The following is a 25,440-nucleotide window of genomic DNA, read 5'->3' as shown; positions in this document are numbered from 1 at the left end:
CTTTTATGTTTCCATTTAAGTTCAAATCAAATATCTCAATTATCTTGGAGCTTTTATGATGTCTTCTTCCAATTAAGCCTTAATTGAATTATTGCTTAAATCTTGAAACCAATCTTATTAAATGTTACCTTCATTTATGTTTGAAAAATCAATTCACTTCCAAAAGGGATTGAAACCTAGTTAATTATTGTTACCTTCATTTATGAGTCAAATGTCTTCCTTATTTATCTCAATTTTTTTTAGTTACCTTGTGAGGTTCAAATCAAAATTAAAGTGGATGAGAGAGAAAAGATAAGATATTTTAGGGTTTTAGGTTCAAAGAAGGAAAGAAAGGAAAGATCTTTTAGCTAGGTATCTTGAGTTTTATTACATGTGATACAAAAGGAAACCAAACAAGGTAGAAGATACGTACTTAAAAAAAAAAAAAAACATTACAGTTAAGAAAAGATAGTAAAACATAGAATTAAAAGCTAATGAAATAAAAAAGGAAAGGAATTAAAATAATGTAAAAACACAAAATTAACAAGAGTCAAGGATGAGAATATGGATCATGGAAAAGATCCACATCTCCTCCTCGTGGCACTTATAGTGTTGTTGATGACCGGCCCCTTGGCTAAAACCGACTACCACAACTATGTCTATAGAGCAAAATAACTTGGGATGATTTGGCTAGGGTTTTTTGAATGACCCTTCTAGCCTTCAACCCTTTGGTTTAGGGTTTTGAGTGATATTTCAACATAGTTTTAGTAGGTGGAAGAGTTTGGCCCCTTTGGATGGTGAAAATTGGGGTATTTATAGGAGAACTAGTATTCTAAGGTTAGGTTAGATGTTTGTGTAGCTAGTTGATCAGGCTAGTTGTCCTAGAATCTCATCAAAATGGAAATTGAGTGATATGAGTTTTCTGTCCAAAAGGTGCATACGCCACAAATTGGGTGCATACGCATCATATACCTGCATATGCACCTTTTTTAAGTCTCGGCCAAATTAGGTTAGAAATGGTTTTTTAGGCTTAGTTCTTAGGTCATAATTGGGCTTGGGCTTAGATTGTATTAGGCCACTTTTGGGTTAATCTGCTCATTGGGCTCCACACACGATGCTAATCATTTTGGTAGCAGATATTGTATAGGTTAAAACGAAATGGGGTGTCTACACCTATTGTTAATGAAAATTAGGACCTATGAAAGCTCATAGACATGGAGGCATATATAATAATTGAAAATTAAGTGAAGATGACAGAGAGAATGTACCAGGCATGTGAATCTAGGAAATTAAGAGAGATAGAAGTAGCTATAACATATGAATTTGGTATTTAAGGTCTATTATGTAATACCTATCAAAACTTTTATGTTCAACGAATAAAGTCGAGATAATTTCTTTTCAGTTTAGTATTTTGTGGATGTGGAAGTATTCATCAACATATGATAACTTTTAAGATCATATACTTTTGGAAAATTTCATGACAATTCACTCGAAGGTTCTTGGACTATATTTTCAATTTTTGGACAAACTTCGTCATCAATTTTTTGTTTTATTTGTTTATCGTTAGATAGCTCCAACAAATAGAAATCTAATATCAAAATATTGACTTACCTTTTTTTTAAGTTGAATGCAATTGATTGCAATTTTTTCTTGTTGTGCTTTAGTTTTTGGAAAATACAAAAAAAAAATATATATATATATTTTCTTGTTTTCGGCCATGTCAATGGGGCACCCCCAAGTATCAATTCTTAAAGAAGTGGGCCAACATGTCACGCCCACACATTGCAGTAACAATCATACCAAACCAATGAAGCTATTAGTTATCATTGCTGATATTGTTAGAACTAACTAACAACTAATTAATACATGACTCAAGGAAAATACTAGCCATGTTTGTGCTTATACTTCAAAGAATTAGTGTAGTCACAGTTGAGGTTCCTCCTTAATTGAGTGTGTGTTGTGTGTTGTGTGAGTATTGTTACACAAAGATGATATACATTGTGTGTTTAAGTCACCACCATGAAATCCTCAAGGGCAACCAATTGGCCAACATGCTGCCATGAGACTTGATGAAAAAAAAACTTTAACATGGTTCTTAACATCTTTTTTTTCTTATTTCTTTCCATACATATAAAAGAATAAAAAAAAATCAACTCAATATAAGTTGAATAATGCATAAATCCTTAGATTTATAATTTAATTCTAATAGTCTAAATATTCCACAATAAAAGAAAAATAAATATGTATACATTTTATACACGGAATGTGCCAACTAAAACCTAGCATCTTAGGATTTGCTTGTAAATTTTATTTACAAATGTATGTGCAATATCATTCAACATGCACTTACTTATTGTTCTAAAAAGTAGACTAAATAGAAGTGAATTACACAAAGATTTGCCAATTATTTACAACTTATTTATTTTTATTCCCTTGCTTAAATCAATTTATCTCACCCTTTAATTTTTTTTTTTTTTTTGAGGAATATCTCACCCTTTAATAGTTTTAAAATAAACAAAATAAACTAAAAATAAACAAAATAAACTAAGTTTTTTGTTTTTAAGTATGCCAGTAATTTATTTAAACACGCTTTTTATTTCAATATTAGAAAATAAGCAAATAATATATATATACACACACAACTTTTTTTTTTTAAGTGGGTCACAGACACAAACTTCACAACCCACTACTCATTTAGAATTGATAAAGTTTAGAATATATCCAATGCGCGTTGTCAGAAAATTAGAGGAAAGTCAGGTGACTACTGTACAGAATATGGCAAGTTAAGAATTATGATGGGGGATCAGGGCTAATCGATTCTGAATTAGGTGACAGATATTTAGGTTAGGTGAATGTTCTTGCTTATCCATGGTAGGCTAGTGTTAGTATCGGTTTGTCATGCCTTTTATGGTTTAAAGGCAGCAAAAAAATTCCATGCAGCTTGTTGTGATTAACGAATAAAAATGGTGTTACTGATAGGCTTATGTGAATAAAACATTACAACTATAGTAATCACAACTTGCTAAGATGAGAAATTATGAAAAATTAACATTATTTAGGAGGCCATTATGGTGGTAGTGCAACAAACAGCCAATTATGGTGATAGTATTAGAATAATGATCCCCCATCAATATTCACAAAATCCTCACGTCTAACCAATCAGCCCACATCACAATCCAAAAACAACCACCTTAAGCTGCTGTGAGACTTGAAAAGAAAACTTTGACATAGTTCTTAACATCTCTTTTTCCTTATTTCTTTTCATATATATATAAAAGAGTAAAAATTAAAAACAAAAATCAACTCAATATAAGTTGAATAATGCATAAATCCTTAAATTTATAATCTAATTCTAATAGTTTAATAATTTCACAACAGAAGAAAAAATAAATAAGTATACATTTATTCATGGAATTTGCCAACTAAAACCTAGCATCATAAGATTAGCTTGTAATCTTTATTTACAAATGACAATGTATGTACAGTATTATTCGGCATGCACTAACACATTGTTATAAAAAGTAGACTACAGAAGTGGATTAGGCAGTCAAATTTTTTGGTCTATGTTTAATATATATATATTAAGCATAGACCAAAAAATTTGACTGCCCAATGCAAATTAGCCGGTGGGAGAGTATCATGGTAGTACTGGGCCATTGGCCTATTTGCTTTAGGCAGACAATTTTTTTGGTCCATGCTTAATATACTTGCATTGGGCAGTCAATTGTTTTTGTCTAAAGCATAGACCAAAAAATTTGACTGCCCAATGCAAATTAGCCAGTGGGAGGGTAATCATGGTAGTACTGGGCCATTGGCTAATTTGCATTGGGCAGTCAATTTTTTTGATCCATGCTTAATATATTTGCATTGGGCAGTTTTTGTCTAAAGCATAGACCAAAAAATTTCACTACCCAATGCAAATTAGCCAGTGGGAGAGGATCATGGCAGTACTGGGCCATTGGCTAATTTATATTGGACAGTCAATTTTTTTGGGTCTATTTGCATTGGGCAGTCAATTGTTTTTGTTTAAGCATAGACCAAAAAATTTGCTGGCCAATGCGCCCGTGGATGGTATCATGGTAGTACTGAGCCATTGGCTAATTTGCATTGGGCAGTCAATTTTTTTAGTCCATGCTTAATATATTGGGTCTGGCTTACCAACTTTAACAGGATATTCCCTTTTGTTTAAAACAGAAAATGCCACATCACCTACAAATAAATTAACGGTAAAGATTAAAACTCAATGTCACCTCATTAAATTTCAAGCAAAAACTAACAGAGCCCATCCACAAGACTAATTCTGATTCTAACGTTTGCTACTATTGTAAACGTTAACGATTTTAACCAACACATCGTCCTTTTCACAGCACAGCAACATTATCCTCTTCGCAACACATCAGTGAAAAGAAGAATGCTCATTGGCTCTTAAATTTTAAAACTTGGCGCCAAAATAGAAAACTAGGAATAAGAAAAATACGTTTTGCCGACCAAGTTCTACCTCTCTTTTTATTATTTTTCTTTTTTCTAGCCTACCAAATCAGATTTTAAAACTATTCGGTATAATATATAGAAAAAAGAGTGAAGAAGAAGAAGAAATTTCTTTCCAAACCATCAGAGTATTAGAGAAGGTATTTCCATCTTTACTTTTGATTTATTATTCAATACTATGTGTATGAGATGTCAAAATTATTAAAATATTAAATTCAGGTTAAATATTATTAAATCTGTGGGTTTTTCTGTCATTGTTAATAGGGATAATTACACTTTACCCACCTGTGGTTTGCCTCTAATTCTATGTGCCTATCTGTGGTTTCAATTTTGACACTTTGCCCATCTATGATTCTCACCGTTACTGTGCCGTAACTCACCTCTCTACTTTTTGTTACTCTAACACAGAAAATGTAAAAAACAAAACCCCAAACGGATCAAAACACTCTCACTCAAATCTTGAACATGAACATACCCAAAACTCAAAGACAAAGCCAAAGTCATTTTTCTTTCCCTCAGACTTTACTCTTTTCTCTTGTCCCACAACTTTTTTTTCAGATTTCCTTCTCTCTACAACCCGACCCACTCTCTGGTGCTCATCAGTCGAATTGTTAGGTACCAAACCAAATTTCAAAGATATACATCCCACCAATCACGACGTGAACAATATATATAACTTTCATCATTTGTTCAATCCAAAATCTGCATGAAATGCGGGGCATACAATAATTGGAATGTGTAAATTACATTTGAAATGAATTAATGAAAACAGAATTGATAATTAATTTTCTAAAGTTGACTAAGCCTAAAATCAATGGAAAAATCTGAACAGATATGAAAAAACGTGCGGCATTTTCCCTTCAATTTGGTGTGTACCACTGAATCATTGTGACTCAAAGACAAAGCCAAAGTCATTTTTCTTTCCCTCAGGCTTTACTCTTTTCTCTTGTCCCATAATTTCTTTCTCAGATTTCCCTTCTCTCTACAACCCGACCCACTCTCTCTCAGGGGTGTTCATCAAATCGTTAGGTACCACTGAATCATTATGGGACAATTTTCCTTTGACTGGCATCAAGCAAGATCACCTGAGTTCGTTTTTTCGGTATATACGGCGGTGGTTTTCAGCTGGGTTTTCAACTGGTTTTCGGCGGTGGTTTTCATCTGGGTTTTCATCTGGTTTTCGGCGGTGGTTTGGGTTTGAACTTAAGCCAACTTGAAACAAATCTAGGAAGATCTTGGTGCGAAAGCTTTTAAATCTGGGTTTGAATCAACCGAATCGGCCGGAGTCACTTTTGATATGGATCGATTTGCAGTGGGGGGTGGTTGTGGCTTCTGATGTGGTGATTGGTTTGCTATGATTTTTTTGGATTTGAGTTTTGTTGTAAGATTTGGGTTTTGTTGTGGGTTTGGCTGGGATTTTTTTTTTTAATTTTTTGGATTTAAGTTTTGATGTAAGATTTGAGTTTTGTTGTTGTGGTTTGGGCCTGTGTTGGATATTTTTTTTGGGTTCAACTTTAATTTTTCAGATTTTTGGGTATGTTCTTCATGTTCTTCATGTTCAAGATTTGAGAGTGTTTTGATCCGTTTGGTGTTTTGTTTTTTACATTTCTTTGTTAGAGTAACGGAAAGTAGAGAGGTGGGTTACGGCACAGTAACGGTGAGAATCACAGGTGGGCAAAGTGTCAAAATTGAAACCACGGGTAGGCACATAGAATTAGAGGCAAACCACAGGTGGGTAAAGTGTAATTATCCCTAATTTTTAACTGTTTACACAATTCTCTTTAATTTTGAATTTAATTAGATAATATTTAAATGTGTTTATCTCTTACTTTAATTTTTATCTTAAAATGAGTCTGCAAAATTTTAAATAAGTGGAAGTCTTTTAATGAAATGGTGGACCACTAGGCAAAAATGATGTGATCCACCATGAGAACCTTATAATTTCTCATTTTTTAGGTGAATGCATATCTAAAACATTTTTGTTTCTCTCCTTCCTTAATTCATGGCAAGAGAAATGGCATCCTTTACTTATTATTATAGGTTTAGTTAACAAAAATACAATTATTTTTTGGAAGTTTTGATACCATTTTCATGAAAACTATAAAAAGTAGTCAAAAAGTTGATTATTTTTTCTTTTTCTTTTTCTATTAAAAGTTTCTAAACATATTTTCTAAACTAATGCGGGAATCTGTGAGTTTTCTCTATTATCATTACAGAGTATTATTATTTGGAAAAAAAAAAAAAACTATTCAAATTCTAATTATTTATTCTACATGTTCCTGCCACAACCACAAGTCTCTATATGTCACAATTCACTTATCTATATTATATTGGGTCAAAGCAAAGGATGCACTGAACTGAACCCAAACCTTGTTCATCTTAAAAACATTTGGAGTTTAGGCTTTAATTACTACTACTATTATTTTTTTTTATTTTTTATGGGAAGGCTTCAATTAAATTAGTTAAATATTGTTATAATTTTTTCTAGATTGAACTATGATACTAGATTGAACTATGATTCTAGATTGAAGTATCTATATTCTATAACCCTTTGAATTCATCATGTTATAGAGTTCACTTGAGATAAAATCCTAGCTAGGATATTATCTGGATGGAAGGGATTAGGTAATTCTACTTTTGGTCTGACTGTTTTAGTTTTAGTTTTTTTTTTTTTTTTTTTTCAATATAATTTTCGTATTTATTTATTATATAGGTTAGAAATCAATGTCATTTTAGTAGTTCTAAAAAATAATTTATACTATTTCGTGTGACTTGTAATTTAACTTGGAGTAGTATTTGTGAGTTCTAGTTAGTTTAGTTGGTAAAATCTTTTATCGTCAAATAAAAGATGTAGATTTCAATCTCTGCCTACACCAAAAACCAATTGATCTCTTAGTTCGATAATAAAAAGTCATCACAAGGAGTGGACGTTATAAATTAAAACTTTTTTAAAAAAATAAAAAACTTGGTATGGTATTTTTTTTTTTTTTTTTAGAAGAACGCTGTGAATTTGCAATAAACTTAGCATCTTGGATAAAATAACCAAAAGAGGACATAGAATTAGACTCCTCTCTTAAAGAGTCAATGACAATCTCCAAAAACCAATTGGTACCTTGGTTTGATGATAAAGAGTTATCATCAAAAGTAGACGTCATAAGCTAAAACTTTCTTTAAAAAATTATAAAACTTGACGTGGTATTTTATTTTATTTTTTCTAAGAAGAAAGCTATGAATCTGTAGTAAACCTAGCATCTTGGATCAAATAACCAAAAGAGGACATAGAAGGAGACTCCTCCCTTAAAGAGTTGATGACAATCTCCAAGTCATCCTGACTGCTATTGAGGTAGTGTCGAGACTGCTATCGAGGAGGCAGTAGGTTTCGAGCTTCTATCGATAGGTATCGAGATAGTATCGAGACTGCTATCAAGAGGCATCAAGATTGCTATCGAGGTACATGCTGAAAATGTGTTGAAAATGCACTTTTCTTGAGCAAATTTTGTGTCTTCAACTTAATCTTCAATTACAACTTTAAGACACATCAAAACTCAATAAAAGACATATTATTCCGCATGGTTTGACAATACCAAAACACATAACCCTAACAGAAATTTATATTTTATCTTTAAATTTTTTGGTAGAAAAAAATACATTAATTGATTAATTGCAATATTCTTAAAAACATAGAAGGAAAGATAAAAGACGAATTGAACATATGTATTAGATAAACGTAGGTGGTTAGTCGATACGTTGGAAAACTTTATTTTGAGGATCAATAATTGTTTCTTTTTCCTATATTCAATAGGCCATTACGTGGGTTCCAGCTAGCTCAACTGGTAAAATCTCTGATGGTTGAATAAGAGATCTGGGGTTCAATCCCCGCCTACACCAAAAACTGATTGGTGTCTTGGTCTGATGATAAAGAGCTATCATTAGGAGCGGACGTCATAGGTTGAAACTTTCTCTCAAAAAAAATAGGGCATTGTAAGAGAGTTGCTCATGCTTTGGCAAGTACACTACAAGAAGAGAACTACATAGGGCTCCCAAGTTTGGCTTCAGGATTGTCCTCCTTTTATTCTATCACTTTTACAATTTGATTTTCATACTCAAATTTCAATAAATTGACTATAGTTTATTACAAAATTTAAAATTAAAAAAAAAAAACTTATTTTGTAATTAATGAGACAATCTTAAAGGAGTTTTTTATTTTTATTTTAGAAGGAATCTAAAAAAAGAGTTTGGAACCCTTAAAATTTTAAAATAATTTGTAAGTGCACAAGATTAGTTGATGTAGTTGATTAATTTATAACATGGATTTTTTTTTTTTTACTATTACTTATTAAAGTAATGTTATTTTAAATGTTTTTCCTAAATAATTTTTTTTGGTTTATTTTATTAACTGATACTGTTTTGTGATGTGATATGGTGTTTAGAATTAATATTTAAATCCAAATATTTTGTATCTTTGGTATGTTTAATAAGAGGATTTAAATAAAAAATTTTGTTTTGAAAAACATAAAATGGTGGATTCCGTTTTCTAAATACAATTTTCATAAAATTATTTCATATTTTCCCTGTTGAAAAGAAGATTTTGAAAATGATCAAGAGGATGTTTTCAAGATATATAAAATGGTTTTAATGGCATAGCTGTAAATAAAATGAAAACAGTGGACTCCATAGATTTGCCAAAACTCTTCTATATCTTAAATTAAGAAGCTTCTCTTTATCACAAATTTGAAGTTTATCCTTATATAAAAATAAAAAATAAAAAAAGGTACATAAGTTTTACTCCCATACTTCAATTTTGAAGATTATAATTAATTATCCAAAAAAAAAAGTAATCTACACACTACTTTTCTATAATTTTTTTTTCAAAAAAAAAATCTTAAAGTAAAATGTTCTCCCAAACATCATTTTTTTTTTATAAAAAATATATTTTGAAAATTGTTCTTAAAAGTGAGATCCAAACACATATAATGTAAAAATTATTCTCTAAAAACTAGTTTCACATTCAATTTTTTGAAAATTATTTTCTTACTATTTTGAAAACAAAAACAAAAGTCCTCTGACCAAACATGCGCTTATTTATTATATGAAACTCATTCATATATTAAACAAAGTAAATTTTCAAGATATGTTTAAATTATCATTTTGTTTTTAAAATATGGAATGTCTAGGTTTTAGGAATTATCTTTTGTTGGAGCATTTTAATATTAATTAATTAAAATGAATAAATATTACAACATAAATGTAAAAATGTGGAAGTGAATATGGAAAATAAGGAGTTAGTGAAAATGTTTTATCCCACATTGAAAAGGAGAGAGACTATTTTATTTCTTTTAATTGTGGTGATTAATGGGCTAATATGAATTGAATCAGATATTGGGGTAGATACGTGCGCAAGGGGGAGGTGAAGGGTGGAGGTGAATTAATATTCCATTTTTATTATGGAAAATGAAGAGCAATTAACTCACTTAATGGACTATCCATTTGGGCCTATTCATTCTTCAAAAACTCCTTATTTCACCATTAATTGTGTAACTCCAGCCCATCAGATTAATATCCAGCGATTAATCTTGTAACACCCATTACATCAGAATAATGAACCTAATTAATCAGATTAATTTGGATAGTAATTTCGTGAGGCCCATTGAGCCTATAAATAGACCCATACCAAGTGACTGTAATATGCACACAAAAAATTAAGAGGTTCTTGGCAAGGAAGGGTGTTTTTTCTAGTGGAGCTTTGGGCTTGAACACTTTATGCAAAGGTTGTTCTAGCCATACAACACTTGTTGGGCTGTTGTATCCTAGGAGAGACAAGTCAAAAAAAGTCTGCACCGATTACAAAGTTTAGCCAACCAAGGGCTTGAATCTCCTTAAAGAGAGCGAGTGTCGCACCTCAATCCAAATAGTGTTGTGTAATTTCTCTCTTTAAATTAATAATATTCAGAAGTATTATTCAATTTCTGTTTCTGTTATTTCCATTATTATTGTGTTTGCACCAACATTGTTTTTTTTAATGGGAATTTTAGGCATTATCTTAGAACTATCTTTAAATTTTTTACACTTCATGAAAATCTCCTTGTAAGGATACCAATTAATTGAGTATGCAAATTGCTCATCATGTATGTAGGGATATTAGACCCGGGAGTCCATCATTTGCTTGTATTTCGGGCCTAAGGCCCAACCCGAGGACAAGGGGCTGTCCGAGGAAGAGGAATCTTTATTAGAAAAGATTGTGTTAGTAAACAGAGGTTAGCTTTTATCATAATGGTTCAAGAGGGTGAGTCAAGGATAAATGCATCCTCATCTGACCAATGCCGAGATCCGAAGAGGTTGTCTGACGCTCAGGGTGACATTTCAAGAAGTCTCATTGGTGTTGATAAGCATTGTAGGGATGTCGAACAAGGAAGTGTCCTAAAATATCTAAGGAGAAAGTTGCTGCCTCCGCATTAAATACACTACAGCTAACTCCCTAGCCGCATTAATGTGGAGGTGATACCTGAACAGTGAATTTCAACCTTACAGCTACTACATGAAGACTTATGGGAGGCGCTGATGGGACAAGTATCAACACTAACCATCTAGCATGCACGTGGAGGTGGAGATGAAAAGGAAAGATAGTATAAAAGAAAAGGGAGGCAACGAGATTAAAGGATCGAGAATTGAAGAGAGAAACACTGTAGCATTCAGGAGCCGAATTTGTAACCGAACTTGAGAGTAATGTATAAGAACAGGCCTCCTTGGACTTTGCCGAGGACGATTTTCCTTCAATACAAACCTTTTTCTTTTCATTCTTTTATCATCTGAACTCATTCTAGTGTTCGTTTGATTAACTAAAGCCGAGTTTTTCAACCCATTTTCTACAAATTCATTGTTTTGGGCTCTTTAAGCCTAAGTCTATCCACGTAGTGGGCTAGGAACTCAAATCTAGTCCTTACAGTTGGCGCCGTCTGTGGGAATTACTGGTGTTATAGTGAATCCAACTTTCAACGATAGTAGGTTCAGGTCCACACTAGGCAGAATCTATGGGGTCTCAGCGTCAAGATCACTTCTGTGATCTTGAACAAAAAAGGGACCTGGAGGGAAGTGTACATACTACCCATACTAGTAAAAGCCAAGCTCGGGGTAAAAGCCATGTCTCTTAGGATGAGAATGCCAGAAACATGTAGAAAGAGATAGATCATCTGAAGAGAAGCTTGCGTCATGAACGGCGAAGGCGAGCTTCATCTAATGCTGACTTCTCTTTTGGTGGTGAAGAGGATGGTAGCTATAGGCGCAGATCAAGGACTCCCCCGAGTCTTTCTCATATATGATGAGAACTATCGTCATGAGAGCAGAAATAGACATTCGTTCTCGGTCGGCCTAGGAAATGACACTATGAGTAAAGCACTCAACCAGATTTCCAGGTCACCTTTCACGCATTGGATTGAGGGAGAAAGACTTTCTCAGCAGTTTTCTCAACCCATGTTCACCATGTACAATGGAAGAACAGACCTTGTGGAGCATGTTAGCCGCTTCAACCAAAGGATGGTTGTATACTCCAAGAATGAGCCTTTGACGTGCAAGGTATTCTCGTCCAGTTTGGGGCCTGTGGCGATGAGGTGGTTTGATGGTCTGAGGGTAAGCTCCATTGATTCCTTCAAGTAACTCAATCAAGTGTTTGGATCCCACTTTATCACGTGTAGCAGGGTTCCTTAGCCTTTAGCTTCTTTGTTGTCTTTGTCCATAAGAGAAGGAGAAACCCTGAAGACGTATTCGGACAGATACTGGAGATGTTTAATGAGATAGATGGTGATTTTGACGATGTAGCTATTAGCATCTTCAAGCTCGGCCTACCTGCCAAGCATGGCTTAAGGAAGTTTTTGACTGGAAAACCTGTTACCAGTATACGCCAACTCATGGATCGGATGGACAAGTATAAGAGGGTTGATGAGCACCAACAGCAAGACAGGGGAAAGGGCAAGGTTATCCCTCAGGAGATGAGGGATTTTAGGCCAAACCGCTACAACAATAACAGGCCCCAAAGGGATTTTGTTGGGCAGTTTACGCCTGCAACTCCTTAAGTGGTAAACACTGTGTTCAGAGAACTGGTGCATCAAGTTTTAGAAAAGATCAAGAATGAGCCATATTTCAAATGGTTGAACAGGATGAGTGGAGACCCTTTAAGGCACAATCAAAGCCTTCATTGCCAGTATCATCAGGAGCGGGGACATACCACCAAGGACTGTTGAACATTGTGGAATCATTTGTAGCAACTGGTTAAAGAGAGGAGGTTACAGCATCTTTTGTACTGCCCCAACGGGCAAGGAGACCAATCGAGGTCTGGGACTCAGGGGAGTGCTTCTTCAAGGCCCCCAATAGGTACAATCAATATCATCTTTGTTGCACCTGGGAGGACTGGTTCAAAGCCTTCTTGGGTGATGTCTGTAGCTCGGCTACTAGCCGAGGACACTAATTCTGGGCCGAAAAGGGCCAAAGTGGAAATTCAACTGGTGTTGAGTTTCCCCGATGAAGATAAGGCAGGAACCATCCAACCACATGATGATGCCTTGGTGATGACCTTTAGAATAGGAGGGTATGATGTGAAAATGGTGATGGTGGATCAGGGCAGCAGTGCAGAGATTATGTATCCTGATTTGTACAGGGGACTGAACTTAAAACCCGAGGACCTAACAACCTATGATTCACCTTTGGTGAGTTTTGATGGAAAAGTTGTCATTCCAAAAGGTCAGATTAGGTTGCCCGTGCAAGCAGGCTCAGAAGTGGTCGAAGTGGATTTCATTGTAGTGGATGTCTTTTCTCCCTACACGGCCATAGTCGCCAGACCCTGGCTTCACACCCTAGGGGCTTTTGCTTCAACTCTGTATCAGAAGGTGAAGTATCCATTAGGAGACCGAATTGAGGAGCTAGTGGGAAACCAATCCATGGCTAGACAATGCCTTGTGTCTGCGATTTTGCATCAGTCAGCAGTTGAGTCCTCGGCCTCAGTTAAAGAAGGTTTATAGCAGTCAAAGTCTACGAAATTACCTGCAAAAGGGCTAGTCGAGGAGGCTAAGTGTGAAGACTTAGAGAAATTTACCATAGGTGATGATTCGGAGAAGTTTTTTCAGATTGGAGCTCAGCTACCACCTCAGGAGAAAGAAGAGTTGGTGGAATTTCTTAGGGGGAACGTTGATGTATTCACCTGGAATGCCTACGAACCTCCGAGGGTGGATCCGAATTTCATCTGTCATCATCTAAATGTCAATCTATCTGTCATTCTCAAGAAGCAACTACCTCGGCACTCGTCCAAAGATCATTCTAATGTTGTCAAGAACGAGGTGGCAAAGCTTAAGCAGGTTGGGGCTATTAAAGAGTTTTTTTTACCCTGAATGGCTGGCTAACACAGTAGTGGTAAAAAAGAAGACTGGGAAGTGGCGTGTATGTGTAGATTTTACAGACTTGAACAAAACTTGCTCGAAAGACCCTTTCCCTATGCCTCGGATCGACCAATTGGTGGACGTAACTGTGGGCCATCCTCAGATGAGCTTTTTGGATGCCTTTCAAGGGTACCACCAAATACCCTTAACTTTGGACGACCAAGAAATGACAACTTTTGTCACTCCTATTGGAAATTACCATTACAACGTGATGCCCTTTGGTTTGAAGAATGCAGGGTCTACCTACCAGAGGATGATAACCAGGATGTTTGAGCCACAGTTAGGAAAAAACATTGAAATTTATATCGATGATATGGTGGTTAAGAGCAAGGCAGAGTCCGAGCATGTTAATGATCTCAGAAATTTTTGCTATCTTGAGGAAACATAAGCTACGCCTTAATGCTTCCAAGTGTTCTTTTGGTGTTGGCTCAGGGAAGTTCTTAGGCTACATGGTCACACACCGCGGAATTGAAGTCAATCCCGACCAAATTAAGGCAATCAACAATCTGCGACCACCTCGGAAGTTCTTAGGCTACATGGTCACACACTGCAGAATTGAAGTCAATCCCGACCAGATTAAGGCAATCAACAATCTGAAACCACCTCGGAATCCCAAGGAGGTCTAGAAGCTTACTGGGATGACCGCTGCTCTAAACCGATTCATCTCTCGGTTAGTAGATAGGTGTAGACCTTTCTTTCAGTTGTTGAACAAGTGGAAGGGATTTGAATGGACCAAGGAATGTGTCTTGGCCTTCCAGCAGCTGAAAAAGTATCTTTCTCGGCTCCCCATCATGTCCAGACCTGAGGTGGATGAGGTTTTGTTTGCCTATATCGTTGTGGCCTCCCACGCGGTGAGTTTGGTACTGATATGGGTCGATAGTGGTATACAGAGGCCGGTTTATTATGTGAGCAAGTCACTACATGAGGCCGAGGTCTGTTACTTACCATTAGAGAGGGCCATTCTGGCCGTAATGCATGCTACGCGTAAGCTTCTCCACTATTTTCAATCACACACTGTTGTTGTCCTAACCCAACTCCCACTCAAATCTCTACTTCGGAGTGCTGATTACACAGGGAGAATTGCAAAGTGGGGCATGATTCTAGGGGCTTTTGATATCAAAAACATGCCTCGCACCTTTGTGAAGGGTCAGGTCCTTGCTGACCTGGTAGCCGAGTTTACTAAAACCCTAGTAGAAGAAAGGGTAAAGGAGCAGAACATGGATGAAAAATCAGTTGGGGTAATCTACGTACAAGATCCTTTGGCCTCGAAGGTCTACGTTGATGGTGCAGCGAATCATAAGGGATCTGGTGTGGGGCTAGTCCTGATATCTCCAAAAAGATCACGATTAAGAAATCCTTAAGATTCAGATCCCCTTTCTTGATGTGATGGGGTGTTTAGAATTAATATTTAAATCCAAATATTTTGTATTTTATTTATTATGGGAAACTCATTCATATATTTTACAAAATAGATTTTCTTGATATGTTTAAATTAACATTTTGTTTTTAAAATATTGAATGTTTAATTTTAGGGCTTTAGGAACTATCTTTTTTTATTTTATTATTATTATTATTTATGAGAACAATACCATTGTGACTGTTACAGATGTACGAGGCCAGGTAATTTCTTGGTCCTCCGCGGTACTTGTGGATTTATTTTGTCCGGATCCTCCTTTCCTTCCAAAAAAGAGAAAGATCTTCTTCGGTGGATACCTCTTGCTCCTGCTTAGTCCCCTTCAGATATTATATTAGAATTTGCTTTAATTTTTTTATAATTCATGAAAAACTACTTGTAAGGATGCCAATTAAATGGTATGCAAATTGCTCATCATGTATTACTCCCTTCTGATAAGGAAAAGAAGGCAGAAGTAGCTTATTGAACTACTCCATTAATATGCTTAGTTTTTACTCACAAATTAAATTTTGTTATCATGATACAATTGATTTTGATAAAATTTATATTTTTTTTTAAAAAAAGTTACTAAAATTGATTCCATTATAAAAATCCATTGAAATGGTACAATGGAATATTGTATTATTAATAAGTTTATTGATGAAATTTGTATTTGAATGAATGATAGTAAGTTTAGAAATTCTTTTTTAAAAATTATGTTGGGATAAGATTCTCTTTCATCAAATCCTTCAATTTCCTCCAATTTTTAGTCAAATGCAGGACACTTGACATTTATTTAATCTTGTGTGATTGATAAAAATTGAAAGAAAGTTGAATATTTAAATAGGAGTTAATCTTATTCTTATCCCAATCTAAATTAGAATAAATTAGCTTAATTAATTGGAGGAATCATTTAGGAGATAGGGTTAGGGGTTTTGAACCCAACACCTCATGGATTTTGTGATGTTTTAAGAACCTTTATACCAACTCATTGAGGTTTTAATTATTTAGTTTAGATATGAGCTTGTTAATTTCAAAATGAAATCAACAAAAGGGTAAGTATAAATTTGACTATTTGTTGGTAGCTAGATCATAAGAGCTGCTTGAACTTTTTTGTTAAAAAAAAATACTCAATTAGAATTTTAATGATTCACTTGGTCGATAACTATTGACATAAAATAAAGTCATCACTCATCACAATTGATTTATTATGTAACAATGTAATCATTGGCATAAATTATATTGATTTATGTCACATTAATAATTTACTTTTAGTTGCAACTTTAAGAGTTTTATAGTTTAGAGATATTTACTAATTTCCTTATGAAAAGAACCAAAGTTCAAACTCCCATTTTCCAGTTTTTGTAACAATTCAATAATTTAAGAAAGAAATTACTTGGTTTTAAGGGAAAATTTTTTACTTTTACATCGCATGCTATGAACCATGGAAAGAAAAGACTAAAAGTAAAAGTATTCCTTGTAAGAATTGTTACTAGTATTGTAGGCGAGACTACAAGAACTGGTAGTGAAAAACATGGTTGATTTGGTATATTTTTTATAACTTACTAGCATGTAACCCGTGCATAAATTGAAGTGGTTATTGATGTTAGCTTGAGTTATTAAATATATAGGATATTAGTTTGACTAGGACATTTAGAGGTACTAAAATGGTTTTTTCTTGCAATTTTCATGATTGAGTTATGCCAAGTTTCTCATTACATTACTATTATCTATATAATTTTGAATTATTGGATACTACATATACAATATCAATTCACAATTATTGTATATGAAATTCTACTAAATACAACTCAAAATAAAAAAGAATAGATTAGTTCAATAGTATCTCCTAAATTTAATGGAGATAGGTGCATGAGATCGTTTAGTTTAATTACAATTTTTTAGGTTCAAGATCTTCGCATACAAAATATCTTAATAAACAATAGTATAAAAAATATGCTCATTAGTTTAGAGAAAAAATAACATAAAAAATCTAAACAATTTAATTTTTATGGAAAGCTAACAAAAACAAAATCCAATTTTGATTCTAATTGAATATATATACACATTACCTAGTTAGTAATGGACCGTATATAGTCATGGTATATTACACAAATAACTTATAAATTTAAATTATTTTTAGTTACACAAAAAAATGTCCCATAAATATTAAATCATCCAAACTCTTTTTTCCTCTAATTTTATATATAGAGTTAAATATATGATTAAGTGTTTTTTATAATTTATTTATATTGAACTCATCTTTTTCTACCCTGAATTAACTCACTTGACACAAAAATTAAAAAAACTTAGATTAGATGAGACATGTGGAGCAAAATAAACTTTAATTGAAATCCAATTTTTATACCGAATTAACTCACTTGGCAAAAAAATATAAAAACTTAGACTAAATGGGACACATGGCGCAAAACTAAACTCTAATTGAAATCCAATTTTGACATCGAATTAACTCAGTTGTCACGAAAATTTAAAAGCTTAGATTAGATGGGACACATGGCCCAAAATTAGACTTTAATTGAATTCCAATTTGAAATCTAATTGGATTTTCTATCAACTTTACCTATTAATATATATATATATATATATATATATATATTTAAGAGATATTTGATGTTAGACTATAAATATTACCAAAGGTGCGTACCCATAGATTGGGTGCATACGCATCATATACCTGGAGTATGCACCTTCTGTAAGCCTCATCCAAATTAAGTCAGAAATGGGTTTTTGTGCTTAGTTCTTGGGTCTTAGTTGGGCTTGGATTTAGATTGTAATAGGCCACTTTTGGGTTAATTTGCTCAATAGACCCCACACACAATGCTGATAATTTTGATAGCGGATTGATTTCTTGTCATTGGTATCGAGGGGCTCGGGCATAGGTCCAAATGAAATGGAATGTTTACACCTATTGTTAACACGATAATTTGAACTTACAAAAACATATAGACATGGAGGCATATATAATAATAAAAAATTAAGTGAGGATGGCAAAGAAAATGCACCATGCATATAAAGCTCCAAAATTTAGTATTTTGTGGATGTGGGGAAATTGTTATCTTATAAGCTCTATTATGTATTACCTATCAAAACTTTTATTTTCAACTTGTAAAAGCAGGTGCTTTCCTTTCAATTTGGTATTTTGGAGATGTAGAAATGTTCTCGACATGTGATGACTTATAAGAACCGTATTGGACAACTTAAAGATTCTTGAACTTTCTTTTCAATTTGTGGGCAAATTTCTTCATCAATTTTTTGTGTTTTGTTTGTTTATAGTTAGATATCTTCAACAAATAGAAATTTAATATAAAAATATTTACTTGACTTGATTTACTTTTTTTTTAAATGACATGGAATTGATTGCAATATATTTTTTCAATGCGTTCACACTGTGTTCATAATTTTCAGTGAAAAAGAGAAGGCATGTTCTGTAGAAAGAGTGGTAAACTTTCTGGCATGCATTGTGGAAAATTAGAGGAAAGTGAGGAGACAACTGTACAGTAGCTTCGTGGAAAACGCCTGTTACACTGACACAGAAAACCCACTACTCTTCTTTTTCCATGCGTTCACACTCTCTTCTCTATATGTCTTTAGAAGCGTCCTTTACAGTGTTACCTTCTTGGAAGGAGGAGTCTTTTGTACTCTACTGCTGTTTTTCCTGTAAAAAGAAAAAGAAAAAGAAGGGTAGTGGGTTGTCAGGTTTGTGTCTGTGACCCACCTCAAAAAATAGTAAAGAAAAGTTTGTCTCTGTCAGCGTGAGAGTACTATTATGATACCCTAACATATATATAATATAATATATATATATTTATATTATATATATATATATTTTTGATGAACAATTATATATATTTTTCTATTAGCTTATTTTCTAATGTTCGAAATAAAAAGTGCATTTAACTAAGTAAATTACCTAAAAGTCACTTATTTTTTAACCACAACGCGTATGCGGGGAACTAATTGCATATATATAGCGCTAATTCAACTACAAGGGAGCCGGCAGTGACACCTTCGTCTTCTCTCTCTCTTTCTCCCTGTTTTTGGCTTCATTATACTTGATCCATATCTGTTTTGTAGTTCAAAAATCACCAAATTAACATCCGATGGCTTTTATGGGCTCAGAAAGCACATCCTCATCTTCTTCTTCTACCGTATTTGGATTTAAATATGATGTCTTTCTTAGTTTCAGAGGCAGTGACACTCGTAAAACTTTTACAGACCATTTCTATGCTGCTCTGAATCAAAAAGGGATATTCACATTCAGGGATGATGAAAAACTTGAGCGAGGGACATTCATTGCTCCAGAGCTCTTGAGAGCAATAGAAGAGTCAAGATTTGCTGTTGTCATTATCTCACAGGACTACGCTTCATCAAGTTGGTGTTTGATTGAACTAGCAAAGATTGTTGAGTGCATGGAAAAGGAGAGACTTATAATTTTGCCTATTTTTCACTACATAGATCCTAGTGATGTGAGGAATTTGGGGAAGACTTTTGGAGAAGTCTTTGCTAAACATGAAGAGCGTGACAAAGATAACATAGAGGAAGTACATAAATGGAAAGCTGCTTTGACAAAGGTTGCTAAAATCGCTGGATGGGATTTACGAGACAAGTAAGAATTTCTTCACTTCACCATACGATCACTTTCTTTTCTTGTCTTTTTGCTTTTGATTTTCTACTGGCTAGTGATATTTAAGTCAATCAAATTCCAACTTTGATAATTGAGTAACTTTTGCAAAGTTTGTATATAATCAATTACACTTCAAAGGGAATCTGATGAGTTTCAGTTTCTCATATAAATTTTCAAGTAAAAAATATTATATGGACCACAAATAAGTTACTTTATGTATATTTGTTAAAGATAGCAAGTCACAAGTCCACCATTCTTGTCCAATTCCATTGTAGAAAATACAGCTAGTATTCCATTCATGCCCTCTAAACTTGCCTATTCTTAATATTTTAATTTTAAAAAAAAGTAATGCACCAATATTCTTTGAGGTTTCACAAGATGACACTCATTCCCAAACATTTCAAGATATGACGCTCTCTTTCTTGAAATTCTATAAATACAAATAAGTTAATCTCCCCTCAAATCATTACTTTTCTAATTGAATATTCCATTATATAAAAGTGTTGTTATAAGAGGCGATGAACTTATTTGTTGCATCTGGGCTGGAGCCAGACCAGCAGGGTGGGCGCAATTGCCCCCAACTCCACCCCTAAATTCCCTCAGGTTCTCTCAAAAATTGAGATTTCAGTTTTGTGTGTATAAAATATTCTTAATTTTAAATTTTTAATTGAAAATATAACACTCTCCAAAAGACCAAAAAAAAATATTATTTGTAACCTTAAAATAATAACATGATATACATTCACAGTGAATTAAATTTCTGTCATTATCTTAAAAAAAAAAAATTATAATATGATATATTATCGCAATATCCCCTAATCAATTTGCCAATTTTTATATGTTGTTGTTTTCGGAATTCTTTGAAACTGCTATATACTTTAGTCTTTTAACTCTCCCAATATAATCAAGGAAAAAAAATTCTTATTTGTAGCATAAAAATTATGACATGGTATGTTTTCACAATTTTTTCTAACCAATTTTTTGAATTTTATTTGTTGTTTTAAAACTTTTTTGTTCATTGCGATATAGTTTTTTAAGGACTGTTAAAAATCAAAGACATACATAGAACATTTAAATTTTTTTGAATATATGACCATACTATTAATACTTCCAAGTTAATTTATTTTTCACCTCACTTTTAAGCATTCAAATTATATGTTTTACATCTTCTCAAAAAAAATTATATGTTTACTTCTTTGAAATATATATATAATAGTCAGCTTTAAATTATGATGTAGTTTAAACATAACAATGACGTCATACTAATTCCAATACTACTAGGTGCTGTACCAAAAAAAAAAAAAAAGCCTCTAATACTATGCTCAAATAAGAAATTGAAACCAATTACCAAAAAAAAAAAAAAGCTATAACTTACATCTACACTATATTTTCTTTATCAATCAATTTTTGTTTAATAAATTACCTAAACGATTACTTTAGATTTGTGAGGATTGATGATCCATGTCAGTTGTTAGCGTATACATGTTAGCTTACTGGGCTTGGGCCCACTATAGTATAAAACTTGCCCTACATTCTTATTGCTCATGCTACAAAAAAGATATGTCTGTGTAAAGACTCACTTTTTCATTTTTTGACCCAAATTAATATACAGACAAAATTACACAAAATAATTGCTCATTTTTATAGGTTAAATTACAATTCATGCTCAGTAATATGTGGTTTTGTTATTTTGAAAATTTTTAATTAAAAAAATTATAAATCAGGGAAAAAATATTTATCATTTCTTTTCCAAATTAGAGGAAAAAAGGAAAGGAATTTTTTTTTTTTTAATCTCATCTAGAATACATAAATACAACAAAAATTTATACATATTTGACACCCCCCCCCAAAAAAAAAAAAAAAAAAAAAAAAAAAAAAAAAAAAAAACTCCAACAAATTTTCTGTACAATATTTTTTCTCAAACAGCTTTTCTTTACCTTTCCATAATTTTCCTAACAAACAAACAACTTCCACACATTACACCCTTCTTCGTCACCGACAATTTGTTTGTGGCACAAGGGATGCAAGTCACCTCCAGAGCAAAACTCCATGAAAATGCAACAGAGATGCAAGGCTTCAAACTCGGCGTGGAGCTTAGGCAAAAAAGGATGGATGGTCCAGCATCTTCCTCTCCATCTCCACTCTCTGCACCTTCTTCTTCTTCTTCGCCAAGGCCTCTTTGTCCACCACCTTCATCGCGTAGATGTCACCTGCATTTTAAAAAGTTTGTATTAGTTTTTTAGATTTTTAGTTTTAAAAAATGTTTCTGGGGACAATAACAACATGATCTTAAGCACTCGTTTAGGAGGATAAAATAAAATTAAATGGAAATTGATGAAAAAAAATAATTTTAAAATATTCTTCATTTCCTTTATTTGAAAGAGTTTTAATGCAGGGAATGCAATCATTCTAATTTTTTTTACTAAAACTCTCAAAATACTCCTATATATTTAGCCATTTATTTTGAAATAGGAGTCTAATCGTAATATTTTCATAAAATGATTCCGTTTCTTTCCTTTTATGTTACTCTCAAATAAGGTTACTTACATTCCATTTATTTCCATTCATTTATTTTAAAATATCCAAACAAGGTTATTTAATTTAATTTCATTCATTTCCTTTTCCTTACTTAAATACATTTCATTCATTTCCATTTCTTTATGATTACTCATTTCCATTCCATTCTATTCTCTTATGAACTCCCAAACGAAGCCTAACTGAAGACCTTAATTGAATAAATTTTAAAATTTAAAATTTAGAGGACTCAATTGAATGGAAGTGAAGTTAGAGAAATGAATTGAATTTTGGTCTAAGTTAGATGATGCAAATTGTAATTTAGTCTTCTTTTATAATATGACAAATAATGAATTTTCATCAATAAATCTATAATAGGATTGTAGGGTTTAGAAAATGTTTAACTCTTGTAAAACCATATAACATGTAATTTGAACCCATCCTTTTTATATATTATTTTACTAGACTTGGCAAACAAGGTGGGTTGATTAGGTTTGGGTTCAACCTAGTTGAGTTTGGGTCAAATTGGTTTCGGGTTAGAAACAGTTGTCCTAAATGGGTCACAAAACCTATGACTCTAACCCAGTCTTTTGAGGGCTAGGTCGACCCGATATCACCCATATCTTTTCACATTAAAAAATATATATAAAATGAAAAAAATCAATCATTCTATCTTCTCTTCCTTTTATAACAAATAAGAGAACTTACAAACAAAATCACTTAAAAATAAATGTTGAATAACATATAAAATCATTTTTTTTTGGACAAAGTTGAATAATACATAAAGTCATAAATGAACATAATCCAAATTAAATAATACATAAATATTTAAAGTTATATGGTCCAAACTTGTTTATTAATCTTATCATCATTACACAAGAACAGATAAACAAACACTAGATTTGGACCATATCACATTAACAACCTCATTAGGTGCACCTATTGCATCCAAAATATAAATAAACTTAGATTATCTTCAAAGATAACTAAATGTATAAAATGTTACGAATAAAATATAACATATTGGGGAAAAGAAAAATAAGTAAATAATTAATATGAATTACATCTCAATTTACTTGAGAATTGTACACCAAGTTGGTGATTAATATTGTCAATATTTTCAACTCCAATATAAAATTTTAATATAAATTAGCATTCAATAAACACATGTCAATAAAGAACTATATTTTTTATAACTATGACTATTCTATAAAGGAAATTAAATAAGTAGAAGTGACAAAAAAAAAAAAAAAAAAAAAAACATGGAAGAAAAGGACAAAAAAGGACTTAAAATGAAAAGTTCATGTGTTGTTAAAAAATGGTCAACCTGCAAGTCGACCTGACTCGGACTTTCACAAGATTGAATTGACTCGTCTTTTTATGTGTCTAAAAAAACCCGACCCATATTTATATATATATATATATATATTTTTTTTTTTTTTTAAGTTTAATCAGGTTAGTGAGCTCAAGTCCCATTTTGCCTTGTCTAATTTTGACATGTTGTGATGAAAAAATCCAGGAACAACTGCAATTATATTTTCAATTTCAAAAGCTTTATTGAAGGTTATTAATTTCATATTTAAGGATGTTGGCATATTTTAGCCATTCCCACCCAATACCACCATGTAGATATTTTTTTATGAGACCACTACTCAGATTACATATATGTGTGCGTGTGTGTAGGAATGCTTTCATAAGCAAGGACAACTGATTTGCTGAATATTTTCTATCTTTATGGCATTTGCTAACTCAACAAAATTATTGTCCTACGTTCGTTGCAGACATGAGGCAAAAGTTGTTGAAGAAATAATTGGAAAGATATTGGATAAATTGACTTCTACATACTCAATTGTTCCCAAGGATTTTGTTGGAATAAACTCTCGTATGGAGGAACTGGTGAATTTATTAGGCATGGGGTTGAATGATGTTTGCTTTATAGGGATTTGGGGAATGGGGGGATTGGGCAAAACAACTCTAGCACGAGTTGTTTATGATAAATTTCGTCATCGTTTTGAAGGCAGCAGCTTTCTTGCCAATGTTAGAGAAGAATGTGGAAAACATGGTTTAGTTCATTTACAAAAACAGCTTCTTTCTGATATCTTGATTGAAAGAAATATTGATTTTTCAGATGTTCAATGGGGAAGTAATGTGATAGAGAAAAGATTATGTTATAAAAGTGTTCTTATCGTTCTTGATGATGTGGATCTACTTGATCAATTAGAAGCGTTAGCAGGCGAGCGAGTTTGGTTTGGTCGAGGGAGTAGAGTCATTATAACTACAAGAGATCAACATCTATTGATCAAACATGATGTGGCTAGAGCTGAAATATACGAGGCTACGAAATTGAATAGTGATGAAGCTCTTCAGCTCTTTAGTCGAAAAGCCTTCAAGAAAGACCATCCTTTAGAAGGTTATGTGGAGTTGTCCAAGAAAGCAATAAGTTATGCTCAAGGCCTTCCTTTGGCTCTTAATGTTTTGGGTCCCTTCTTGAAACATAGAAGCCCTGATGCATGGAAAAGTGCCCTAGATAGACTGAAAGAAACTCCTCCGAAAAAAGTTTTGGATACACTCCGGATAAGTTTTGATGGCTTGGAAGAAACAGAGAAAAAAATATTTTTAGATATTGCTTATTTCTTCAAAGGAGAAGATAAAGATCGTGTAACAAATATACTACAAACTCCCCGTTACAAGCCAAGCATTGATATAGATGTTCTCGTGGAAAAATCTCTCATAACCATCTTCAGGGGACGTTTGTGGATGCATGATTTACTGCAAGAATTAGCTCAGCAAATTGTTCATATCGAGTCCCCTGAACAGCCTGGTAGTCGTAGTAGGTTGCGGCTCAAGGATGATGTTCTTCATGTACTGGAAAATAACACAGTAAGTTGATTATGTAGAATTTTTCTCTTTATTTTTTTCTTTTTTCTTTTTCACTAGGTAGATGTATTGTATTTTCTCTTTCATTTTTTTTTCTATCATTTTATAAAATATTAGTTCAT

The 25,440-nt window shown here is 33.0% G+C and overlaps 2 protein-coding genes across 2 annotated transcripts in view; both read left to right on the top strand.

Annotated features, from left to right (window-relative positions):
• LOC126719922 (disease resistance protein Roq1-like) overlaps positions 1-25,440 on the top strand; it is a 71,220-nt gene that overhangs the window by 43,716 nt on the left and 2,064 nt on the right. Inside the window, exon 2 of the mRNA XM_050422421.1 lies at positions 24,223-25,321. Within this exon, the coding sequence (XP_050278378.1) occupies positions 24,223-25,321 (1,099 nt within the window). The remainder of the gene's footprint in view (positions 1-24,222; positions 25,322-25,440) is intronic.
• Positions 19,173-24,224, top strand: LOC126718833 (TMV resistance protein N-like). Its single transcript, XM_050421187.1, has 2 exons — positions 19,173-19,909; positions 24,125-24,224. The coding sequence occupies exons 1-2, from the start codon at positions 19,404-19,406 to the stop codon at positions 24,150-24,152; spliced, it is 534 nt and encodes a 177-aa protein (XP_050277144.1). The 5' UTR covers positions 19,173-19,403; the 3' UTR covers positions 24,153-24,224.

The sequence above is a fragment of the Quercus robur genome, chromosome 3 (genome assembly GCF_932294415.1).
Source record: "Quercus robur chromosome 3, dhQueRobu3.1, whole genome shotgun sequence".
NCBI lineage: Eukaryota > Viridiplantae > Streptophyta > Magnoliopsida > Fagales > Fagaceae > Quercus > Quercus robur.
This window is presented reverse-complemented; position numbering and strand designations above follow the sequence as displayed.

What these genes read in the sequence shown, in the direction of transcription:
- LOC126718833 (XM_050421187.1), top strand. Translation starts at nt 19,404, where the DNA reads ATGGCTTTTATGGGCTCAGAAAGCACATCCTCATCTTCTTCTTCTACC. An exon ending in GGATGGGATTTACGAGACAA is followed by an intron (nt 19,910 to 24,124) that starts GTAAGAATTTCT and finishes GCGTGTGTGTAG; the next exon opens with GAATGCTTTCATAAGCAAGG.